At 41.7% G+C, this 12,256-nt stretch overlaps 1 protein-coding gene across 1 annotated transcript; it reads right to left on the reverse strand.

Annotated features, from left to right (window-relative positions):
* Positions 1 to 1,327: 1,327 nt before the first annotated feature.
* On the reverse strand, positions 1,328 to 10,973 carry LOC124135214 (glycolipid transfer protein-like). The gene is made up of 6 exons (XM_046500472.2): positions 10,802 to 10,973; positions 9,705 to 9,760; positions 8,202 to 8,329; positions 6,702 to 6,852; positions 5,563 to 5,640; positions 1,328 to 3,588 (listed from the first exon to the last, which is right to left on the reverse strand). The coding sequence occupies exons 1-6, from the start codon at positions 10,908 to 10,910 to the stop codon at positions 3,496 to 3,498; spliced, it is 615 nt and encodes a 204-aa protein (XP_046356428.1). The 5' UTR covers positions 10,911 to 10,973; the 3' UTR covers positions 1,328 to 3,495.
* Positions 10,974 to 12,256: the final 1,283 nt, after the last annotated feature.

Consider the following 12,256-nt stretch of genomic DNA (forward strand, 5'->3'; position numbering starts at 1 on the left):
AATGCATAGACTCGTTAGTCCAGCCAAAACTCCATAATACCAGCCTAGTTCAGCAAGAGTGGAAACTGGACTTTTATAGTCAGTTAACTCCCTTGCTTCGGGAAGATGGAGTTAATGAATAACATCATACTTTATGACAATAGTTACAAAACTACAATATTAATCAATACACGTACATCATTGTGTGGACAGCATATTGTGTATCATATCATCGGGTGTATCGATACATCAGTGGATCGTGACACCCCTGTAAAATACAATTCATTGTCAAACAGTACAAGCACAAAGTTATCAAATATATATACAAAGCTGGACACAGTTCTGTGTGAAACACCAGCTGCTTGGCCCCACTGATGACTTGTCTCTACGTCATCATCTACAGTAAAAACCCTGTTGGTACAGACCCTCCTTTTCTCTGTTGATATCAACACAACTAAAATTATGCAGAGCTCCTGCCAAAGGGGTAGAGAGAACTTGTATTGATTTTAAAGAGATTGAGGTAATCTAAGCATGTGAAAAATCCTGTTTTGTTAATTCAAAGCATTAATTGTTGATTGTTAAGCAAGTTTATCTCTGCAGCTGTTGTAATATGCCGATACTAGCTGACTTGTCTTGCATCAAAACATGGGGTTGTGTACTCACGGGCGTATGACCACGGAGTACGCTGATCACTGTGTCAGATTAACGTGACATTAATGAGTATTTCGGTAATTCGTTGCAAATTAGGTGTGGCAGAGTCAGAGTGCGAGACTGTCGGATTAACAGGTCTAAATAGCACTGATTTGACCATTTCCCATAATAGTTGAAATAGCCGATTGTCGGATTAACGAGGGACGGATTAACGAGACGACTGTATATAGGTTTTTGCTCCAGATAAACTGTGAACTTGCTAAAAATGCATATTAATCACCATTAGCAGAATTATTTTTGAAAGAATGTCTACTCAGTGTTGAAAAAATAGCCTATAGGCTGGACCCAAGGGAGGAACAAGATACCGAATTCCCAAAGAAAACAATAAATATTTATATTACCTGATGTGAATGATAACAATTTATCTGGAACCCGGATTAAGTCATACAAATGATTCTGTAATCAGGAAATTTGATGATCCAGACAATACCGTATTCGACGTAATAAGCGCCCAGGGTGCTCTCAAAATTAGAAATAGGGGGCTCTTATTAGAATAATATTTTGGTGAAGAAAAACAGAGTTGAAAGACCATAAATTTCGTGGTTTATGTTGATAGCCTGAAATGTTTATATACGACAGATATATTTTTCCAGAATTTAATTGCCTATAATTTAGGGTGCATATAACACATGAGTGCGTATTATACACGAATAAATAAGTTTTGTGTACATCGATCAATAGGAAGGGGTGCTAATTGAGATTGTTCACTAGCCAATATATTAGCAAATATCGCTGTGGGCACTTATTAGAGCGGGGCGCTTATTATGTAGAATACAGTAATTATTTTGGGAAAAGTCGAGTCCAGAATAACAGGTTTTCACTGCAGTGAAGAAATTGTGCACATGATCATAAATAGTAACTAACATATATTTGCAAAAAAAAACAAGTAACGTACAGAAGAATTCACAATCCTTCAGGGACTGGTCATTTTTGGGTGCAGGGTGGGGGTGTCCATGAATAAATGGCAGCAGCAGCAAAATATGATAGTGTCCTACCCCCCTCAAGTGACCAGTCCCTAAACATTATATTTTCTGTAGAATATTTGAAACAGTGGCCATGCAAATAGTAGCAAATATAAAGATATACTCTCAAACAAATATCATTCAGTTGATTAATAAGTGTGAAGGCCAGTTTCCTGGACAGCGCTGCAAGTAGTGTACATTGTTTGATGCAAATATACCTGATGAGTAGTGGAAGTCCATATCTAAAGCTAAGGATGTATTTGGGTGACATGTTCTGAAAACATGGAATTGTAACAGCTAAGTAAACATGAATTTAATCATATACTGAACCAAAAAGTTTTTGGGGGATGTTTTATAAAATATCAGTCTTCACTACAAAAAAATAACCCCAAAAATATTCATGTATATTTAAAAAATGTACTCAACTCAATACACTTTCTTTTATTAATGAAGGTTTAAAGACTTACAAAACCCTTTTTTCATTTTCATTTTTATGGTCAAATATTTAGCTTGGGCCAGTCAAAATAATTTAAAAAAACAATTGTATAGCTTGATTTTTTAAATTTTATGAGGAAGAAGTTATTTGCATCAGTTAAATTAGTGGTCGAACTGTACACAGGAATATAAAAAATAGTTTTGTCTAACTCTTTTTGTACTGAAATAAACCCAATAAGAAAGAATCACCCAAACATAATATGTCTATTAGAGTGTGTCACCCAAATTGACCACATCACACTGACCACAAGCACTCTCTCTACACAGATAACAATAAGCCACATACTGCCAGTGTAGTGTCAGGACACTCACGTCTACAAACATCTAAGTATTCAAGTTACCTGCAAAAACATTTTCTTAATTCAAGGGAGACACGGCTCTGTGGTCTTGCGCCTATGCAGTGCAGATCTAATCTTTGTATTCAGTGCCTTGTGTGCAATAAAGACGCGTTTGAAGACTGTGCCCAAACCTGAGTCTACGAGCCCAAACCTGTCACATGACATCACTCACAGTAGGGGCGTTTTGCAAGCCACGAATCGCTTAGAGTAAGCAAATTATTCGCTAATACTTGGGTCTGCAACAGTTCGAAGCGCTTGTGCACTCTTTCAAAATGGCGGCGCAACTTCCGCTTGGTTGCCTTGCCCTAATGAAGAATGTTACAGAAGAGGCTCTATGATGAGCTGATGAAGTTATGACTACTTTGAAGATGTGGAGCAGACTGAGGAGGATGGAGTGTTTGCTGCCTTTGCCCATTTTGAAAAGAAAATGCAGTCAAGAATTTCTTGTTTCGCTATCGAACATAGCTACCATTTTGGTTTGAGAGCGAAGCGACCACAGTCAGTGATTGGTACGATTGCAAGCGGCTGAAAGTTAGCGCCCCATTGTAAGGTTTGAGTGATTACATGCTTGAGTGATTGAGTGAGTGAGTGATTGCGTGCTTGAGTGAGTGAGTGAGTGAGTTCACATCCGCGCTGACTCGTCTCTGTAACACAACTGACACTTAGTCTCGGCATCCTGAATCAACTTTCACAAAATGATCTCAGCGCTAGGCTTATACATTAATGGTCAGAATACGAAAAACGTTTTATTTAAGTTCCAAAGACACACAGATAAACACTGAGTGAGTGAGTTGGGTTTAACGTCACTTTGAACAGCATTCCAGTTATATCACGAAGTGTCAGCTTAATGTGGGTAGAAAGCCCGAAGTGATGCAGGTCTTAGACATTTACCACGTTGGTGAAACCCATGAGCATGGGTATTACATGATTAGGATATAGCTGCCACTTTTTGTATTCCTATTGTATATTTGTGACAGAGAGCATGTGTTGGTCATGTGACACAGGTATGTTTATTCCTTGACTCCGAGGTCTTTGATAGTGGCCTCTAGAGTCTTAACATTGTCTCCCAATGATACAATGTATTCCTTGGCATCTGCTATTATCTGAAAAATAGAAAAAAAATTGTATATACCAGACCTTTATCCTCATGTCAGTGTGTGCGTGTGCGTGTTGTGTAGTGTTAGGAGTTGAGTGGGTGGGTGTGAGGGGAAAGAGACATTGTGTTGTGTGAGGGGATGAGTGGGTGGGTGTGAGGGGAAAGAGACGTTGTGTTGTGTGAGGGGATGAGTGGGTGGGTGTGAGGGGAAAGAGACGTTGTGTTGTGTGAGGGGTTGAGTGGGTGGGTGTGAGGGGAAAGAGACGTTGTGTTGTGTGAGAGGGTGTGTGTTGTGTGAGAGGGTGTGTGTTGTGTGAGGGGATGAGTGGGTGGGTGTGAGGGGAAAGAGACTTTGTGCTGTGTGAGGGGATTGAGTGGGTGGGTGTGAGGGGAAAGAGACGTTGTGTTGTGTGAGAGGGTGTGTGTTGTGTGAGAGGGTGTGTGTTGTGTGAGGGATTGAGTGGGTGGGTGTGAGGGGAAAGAGACGTTGTGTTGTGTGAGGGAATGAGTGGGTGGGTGTGAGGGGAAAGAGACTTTGTGCTGTGTGAGGGGATTGAGTGGGTGGGTGTGAGGGGAAAGAGACGTTGTGTTGTGTGAGAGGGTGTGTGTTGTGTGAGGGATTGAGTGGGTGGGTGTGAGGGGAAAGAGACGTTGTGTTGTGTGAGGGGTTTAGTAGGTGGGTGGGTGTGAGGGGAAAGAGACGTTGTGTTGTGTGAGAGGGTGTGTGTTGTGTGAGGGGTTTAGTAGGTGGGTGGGTGTGAGGGGAAAGAGACGTTGTGTTGTGTGAGGGGATGAGTGGGTGGGTGTGAGGGGAAAGAGACGTTGTGTTGTGTGAGGGGTTTAGTAGGTGGGTGGGTGTGAGGGGAAAGAGACGTTGTGTTGTGTGAGAGGGTGTGTGTTGTGTGAGGGATTGAGTGGGTGGGTGTGAGGGGAAAGAGACTTTGTGCTGTGTGAGGGGATTGAGTGGGTGGGTGTGAGGGGAAAGAGACGTTGTGTTGTGTGAGAGGGTGTGTGTTGTGTGAGGGATTGAGTGGGTGGGTGTGAGGGGAAAGAGACGTTGTGTTGTGTGAGGGAATGAGTGGGTGGGTGTGAGGGGAAAGAGACTTTGTGCTGTGTGAGGGGATTGAGTGGGTGGGTGTGAGGGGAAAGAGACGTTGTGTTGTGTGAGAGGGTGTGTGTTGTGTGAGGGATTGAGTGGGTGGGTGTGAGGGGAAAGAGACGTTGTGTTGTGTGAGGGGTTTAGTAGGTGGGTGGGTGTGAGGGGAAAGAGACGTTGTGTTGTGTGAGAGGGTGTGTGTTGTGTGAGGGGTTTAGTAGGTGGGTGGGTGTGAGGGGAAAGAGACGTTGTGTTGTGTGAGGGGATGAGTGGGTGGGTGTGAGGGGAAAGAGACGTTGTGTTGTGTGAGAGGGTGTGTGTTGTGTGAGGGATTGAGTGGGTGGGTGTGAGGGGAAAGAGACGTTGTGTTGTGTGAGAGGGTGTGTGTTGTGTGAGGGATTGAGTGGGTGGGTGTGAGGGGAAAGAGACGTGTTGTGTGAGAGGGTGTGTGTTGTGTGAGGGATTGAGTGGGTGGGTGTGAGGGGAAAGAGACGTTGTGTTGTGTGAGTGGGTGGGTGTGAGGGGAAAGAGACGTTGTGTTGTGTGAGAGGGTGTGTGTTGTGTGAGGGATTGAGTGGGTGGGTGTGAGGGGAAAGAGACGCTGTGTTGTGTGAGTGGGTGGGTGTGAGGGGAAAGAGACGTTGTGTTGTGTGAGAGGGTGTGTGTGAGGGGAAAGAGACGTTGTGTTGTGTGAGAGGGTGTGTGTTGTGTGAGGGGATGAGTGGGTGGGTGTGAGGGGAAAGAGAAGTTGTGTTGTGTGAGAGGGTGTGTGTTGTGTGAGGGGTTGAGTGGGTGGGTGTGAGGGGAAAGAGACGTGTTGTGTGAGAGGGTGTGTGTTGTGTCAGGGGATGAGTGGGTGGGTGGGCACACACGTCACTGACTCACCATGTCGTCTGTGATGTCGTCAGAGTCTCGCAGCACTTTGAACAGATCCCTCCTGTATGGGGCAGCAGCAGATAGTGGCTGAAGCAAACACAGACCACGATCACTGCACGGTCCATATGTCTCTCCATTTTCCAAAGGTCTAGGACCCCAGCATATTTTACTGTCAAGTCACAGCGAAGTAATTTGCTCATGGTTTTATGGATCTATCTCTATGACATCATGTACCTAATGTCCACAACAAGAGATTTCTCTATTTAAGAATTCATTCTCGGTGAGGATGAGCATCAAAAACCCTCCTATCACAATGCTATTGAATATGTGGCACATGTCAAGAAAACCATTTTCATTTGTGTGATGTATCCTGCGTGCTCATTGGTCTGAGCTGCCATCGATAACACTGTAACCAGGCCTTTGCATGGTCAGTCGCTGCCATTTTGTAGTCATGGATACAGGGGAGATAACAATGTGAGAGAAAATCACTGCCATGTTTCCGTTGATTTCTCAATCAATTTTGAAGGGAACATTTGTGAAAGAATTTCTAGGTACATTTTAGATTAAATGATACAAATTAGGACTGGGAAGAGTCCAAATTTACTACCCGGGTACCCGCTTTAGGTCTCCAGAGATAGGTACAAATGTCCGACTGGGAATAGTTTGACCATAGCCCCGGCAAAATGTATTTAGATTCTCGTATTAAATGATCTGGTCATGCATACACTGAAGTTGACTGAAGTTTTATCTTTATTCAAACATATAAAGTCAGAAAGAAATGCGACCATCAGTCACTTATAGTGTAACCGTGGAAGTTCCAGATAATATTGTCATTAAACAACGTACCACATGACTAAATATGGGTCAGGGTAGTCCTGTGGGTACCCGGGTCCTGCTCAGGAACCATCTAACCCAAGTACCTGTCCCAGCCCTAATACAAACAATAACAAAACATATTTTTGACCTAATATACCGGTATACAGAAAACATATTGCAATACATATCGTTTGAAAAGTGTATTGCAGTATACCGGTATATCGGTAATTTTGTACATGCTGCGCAGTCCTACGGCATATTGGGCATGTGTTTGTTTGTTTTCCGTCTAACGCCGCGCCCAGCAACATTCCATCAATCTGACAGTGGTTTACCTTGAAAAGGGTCCTCATGATGATGTTGTGATATTTATCCAATGTAAGTTTGTAGGCTCCCATCACAAAGTCACGGACGTTTTCACTTTTAGTTCCATTTTCATGATCTTCAATGAGTAGCCTCAGCATTTCGTGTATAAAGTCCAACCCACTGCAACAGAACACCTGAAGATGTTAACATAAACCCATACCTAACAATCAGTTCTCACATAACATATTGGGTGCACGGGTGGCCCAGTCATCTAAGGCGCTATGATTCAGTGAGTTGCGTCCCTTGGGCACGCCAGAAACCTGTGATTGTGGGTTCGAAATCCTGGTTCGCCCCGATTATGTTTCTAGGTTTGTCAGCACCATACCCGTGCTCCAGGGTTTCACTGAAGTGGAAAACGTATGAGACCTGCATCACTTCGGACTTTCCTCCCACATTAAGCTGACAAGCCGTGATGTAACTGGAATACTGTTAAAACCAACGTTTAACCCAACTCACTCACTCACTCACATATAGATACAAGTAATCAGCAAACACATAAGATATTAGCAAAGTTTTCAATCTCATATACTAACCAGATGGCTCTATAACTCACAACAAACAGATGACTGTCACTCACCACTATCCATGCTGGCTCCACTACTCACCACTATCCATGCTGACATGATGGCTCCACCACTCACCACTATCCATGCTGACATGATGGCTCCATCATGCATCACTATCCATGCTGACATGATGGCTCCACCACTTACTGACCATCCATGCTGACATGATGGCTCCACCACTTACTGACTATCCATATTGACATGATGGCTCCACCACTCACCACTATCCATGCTGACATGATGGCTCCACTACTCACCACTATCCATGCTGACATGATGGCTCCACCATGCATCACTATCCATGCTGACATGATGGCTCCACCACTTACTGACTATCCATGCTGACATGATGGCTCCACCACTTACTGACTATCCATATTGACATGATGGCTCCACCACTCACCACTATCCATGCTGACATGATGGCTCCCCTACTCACCACTATCCATGCTGACATGATGGCTCCACCATGCATCACTATCCATGCTGACATGATGGCTCCACCACTCACTGACTATCCATGCTAACATGATGGCTCCCCTACTCACCACTATCCATGCTGACATGATGGCTCCACTACTCACCACTCACCATGCTGACTCCACCACTCACCACTATCCATGCTGACATGATGGCTCCCCTACTCACCACTATCCATGCTAACATGATGGCTCCACTACTCACCACTCACCATGCTGACTCCACCACTCACCACTATCCATGCTGACATGATGGCTCCACCACTCACTGACTATCCATGCTGACATGATGGCTCCACTCCTCACCACTATCCATACTGACATGATGGCTCCACTACTCACCACTATCCATACTGACATGATGGCTCCACCACTTAACGACTAACTATGCTAAGAAAATGTATACCAGGTGACTTTCACTCACTGAGCTAACCAGATGGCACCTATATGGGCATTCACTAAGACTTTATCCCCCCCAGTTTTGCTCTCTTCCAAAATGGCATTCAGTGTGCTGTACTTGACTGTGTCCTGCTGGAACTTCTTGTCAATTTTCTGAAACAAATAAAGAAACTCTTCAACGACTTGGTTCTTTCCTCTGAGAGATTCATATACATAACATCGTTTACAGGTGAGGTGCGTTGAAATGGGATTTAACGTTGCGTTTAAGACACATTGCACTGACATAGCTACACGCGTGTGTGTGTGTCTGTGTTTTCCAGTTTTATAGTGCTAGCCCACTGAAATACCATGACGCATTTTTAACATGGATCAGGGATGTGAGCAGGTTTTTCCGAAAAAAAGAGGAAAAGTGTAGGGGGGTCTGGAGGAATTTTTTAAACATTTGATTGCATTTTAAGCAATTTCGTGCAGTTTTGACAACATTCACACCAAGAAATGTAATAAGTCAATGGCAAAAGTCAATTAAGGCAGATGCAGTAAAATTTCGAAGTTAAATCAGTACTTTTAAAAAATCGGGCATAGCTTCCGCGCACCTCGCTACCCGGCAGGTCTGGGAGCAATACTGCCATAAACTTCAACCCCAATCCCCCAGACACAAGGACAACTGTCACAAGCGTGCAATGTCTGACCCTTTCCCCATGTTGAAGCATATTGAAAAAAAATTACCTTGTACTTACCTTTTGATGAAAAAAACAAAACTCTATTGCAAACATAAGACATCAATACAACATATATCCCCATGACATGGGGTTTTGGACGCTGAAGAAACATTCATAGTTTTCTCGCTAATCACATGAACAACTGTAAAACATCTCATACAGGCTAAAAGACAACTTTATCTTAAAAACAAACCATCAGCTGACTCTGAGTATTTACAATTTCTGTGTGACGCCACACCCAACGTTATAGTGCAAGTATTTGTGATAGAAAACGTATAATGTCCGAAAACCTATGCTGGTGAAAGCTCTGATCGAAAACAGGATAATCCGCGATGGTTGTCCGGTTTTCGATCATATTTTTCGGAGTGTTCTTTTTTTAATTTTTGATTAATTTTTTTTTACGCGGAAGATGATTTTTCCCGAGGACAACTGTTTAAAAAAACGCGATTTTCCGCGTTTCCGCGGAGATTTCACATCCCTGATGGATACCCCACTTTGACACAGTATTTTTACTTAAAGCTGGCCAGTCCTTGTTTTATCCCCTTAACACCAAGCACCAGGCAGGGTAACAACAAGTTCACCCTTTAATGTCTTTGAGGATGACTTTTACAGATTTACAAATAATTATTTTTTTGTAAATCAGATCCTTTGATTTAATTTTACTTTGGCAACGATAACAATGCAAGATCAAATCCATATCAATAACATCATTCAAACAACAATCCAATATAGCTACAATAAAATTCACATTGTATGAAGTTATGGTACAAATGTTCACTTCAGATTTCTAACAATGTTGATGGTTCTACCTCAATATTCCCGGCAACATCATTCTTCACAAGTATGAAGGTTTTGCCCATCTTGTCTGCAAACAAAAACACAAGAAATTAAGATAAACAAATTTCTGTTTTTCATTCTTTATATAAGTTAACAGAAACAACTTTTGCATATTACCGTATTCGACATAATAAGCGCCCAGGGCGCTCTCAAAATTAGAATTAGGGGGCTCTTATTAGAACATATTTTTGGAGTTCAAAGAGCGTAAATTTCGTGGTTTATGCTGAAATGTTTATAAACGACAGATATATTTTTCCAGAATTTAATTGCCCATAATTAAGGGTGCATATAACAAACGTATTATGCACGAATAAATAGCCTTGTGTACATTTATCAATCGGAAGGGGTGCTAATTGGGATTGTTCACTAGCCAGTATATTAGCAAATATCGCCGTGGGCGCTAATTAAAGCGGGGCGCTTATTACGTCGAATACGGTATTAGCTTTTGGTAACAACCAATAACTCATTTTTTGTTTCAACATGAATTTTACTATAATAAGACTTGCAAGACGACCTTACTGTCACAGCAATTATTGATTCACGCCTCAGTGATCATGCTTGCCACTGATCAAAGAGCTTCCATAGATCTTGGCCATACATTACTTTATCCATCTCTAAGTATACCTCTTTAGGAGTAGGACCCCTTCATCAGACATTTACTCCTTCAGGATAAGGATAAATCATTAACTATTTATGGGGTAGGTATCTTCTAATTGGAGCATCAATATTGGTGCGATCATAGAATCTGTTTGACACCAATTGGTGTCATAAATTGGTATTAGCCCCAAATCTATCTATAACCATTGGATCATTGAATAGAAATAGATCTAGTGGCGAGCATATTCTACATTGGCTCGGCTCTTCAAAATAAATGATTACATCACAAAAAGTTTGCCGGTAAATATTCCTTATTATCATCTTTAACAAAATCACAATTGCATGTTTTGGGAAAGGAATGTGCCCGACAAGGAGCAACAGCCTAGAATTTATTATCGACCTGGAGACGATGTTATTGCCTACCTGTGTCACACCTGTAATCAGTAGTCAGGCTGGTTTAGACAAAACTTACCAAAGAATATCAACAGCTGCCGTGAAGCGTCTAAAAATGCTTGTGTCAGGATACGTTTATCCTCTGGAACAGGTAGGAATTTGGGGTCACATTTGCCGAAGAATGTCATTTTGAGTTGATGTCAATTCCTCCAGGAGATACGTACACAGCTGTCGGTGCGTGTGGAAACGGAAGTAATAACAAACAAGTTTAGTACTGTATAACAATATCGCTCATAAACAAGGTATAAACGTTATTCGAACAAGATTTTTTTCACTACATATTGTTCTTTCTTTACACAAGACGTGTTTTGTTTGCATGTTTGTTCATTGGTTTTGTTTGGTATTTTGAGTTCATTATTCGAAATTGAAATTTTATTAATTAATATTAATTATTATGGAAATTTGCAACTTGATTGAATGTTAAAGTACTCCCATCAACAAAACTATTGTTATCATAATGTCTGTTTCACATTATAAATATATAACAAACCCGTGACTTTCATTGTGTATTATATTTGCTTTTTATTTCCCAAGTGTTTTCCATTGTGTCTTGCTTGTTTCGTTCAATATGGACTAGTTTATAACTTTATCTCATATTTATATTTATAGTGCAATGTGAGAAGCTCCGGAAACCCCTAGCCGCTTCTATATTACACATGTTCCAACGTTGAATACTGTTTTCGCCCCGATTATATTTCTAGTTTTGTCAGCACCATACCCGTGCTCGTGGGTTTCACCGAAATGGTAAACGTCTGAGACCTGCATCACTTCGGGCTTTCCTCCATCATTAAGCTGGCATGCCGTGATATAACTGGAATACTGTTAAAAGTGGCGTTAAACCCTACTCACTCACTCACTCACTCATGTTCTTACTGTTGGCACAGTGGGAGAAACGTTGAACCAGAGCTCCAGATAAGCTGCGTATCTGCGTAAAATATGCATCAGAATTGCAGAAATACGCAGTAAAATAAAATCCAAGCGTATCAAATACGCAACGAACATTACAGATACGCTACAAAAATAAAACTTGTGCGTATCATCTAAATATTGTGAAGTAACCCTGCGTATTCGATTAGCAACTTATTTTGAAATTATAAACGGACATTCCGTCAACCTTGCCAAACTCCACGATGACAGTTACATCATGATCATTTACCATCACACTTTCTTGTGGAAGTATCGTGGTATTTTGGAGTCCTATAAAGCTCTCGAACCCACACGACACCAGTTTGCAGGGACTAGATGAATAGAGTTTTTAAATATTTAACTTAAATACTCACATGTGTAAAAACTAGTGGCTAACAGAAATTTGAATACCCAATGATTTCAAAATGCATGGGTAAAATACCCACAATACCAAAAGCTTATCTGGAGCTCTGTTGGACGCAACCAATGCCGCTTCACCAATATTTTCGTTCACCCCGACGAGTTTGGCGTTTAATTTTGATATGTTATGATAGAATTAAAACGCGTT

Source organism: Haliotis rufescens, unplaced genomic scaffold (genome assembly GCF_023055435.1).
Source record: "Haliotis rufescens isolate VD_foot unplaced genomic scaffold, xgHalRufe1.0.p SCAF_15, whole genome shotgun sequence".
NCBI lineage: Eukaryota > Metazoa > Mollusca > Gastropoda > Lepetellida > Haliotidae > Haliotis > Haliotis rufescens.

Coding starts and splice junctions, on each gene's coding strand:
- LOC124135214 (XM_046500472.2), bottom strand. CDS start 10,910: ATGACATTCTTCGGCAAATGTGACCCCAAATTCCTACCTGTTCCAGAG. Junction 8,330..9,704: donor ATGTTGCCGGGAATATTGAG/GTAGAACCATCA, acceptor TATTTGTTTCAG/AAAATTGACAAGAAGTTCCA. Junction 5,641..6,701: donor TCATGAGGACCCTTTTCAAG/GTAAACCACTGT, acceptor TGTTTGCTTCAG/CCACTATCTGCTGCTGCCCC.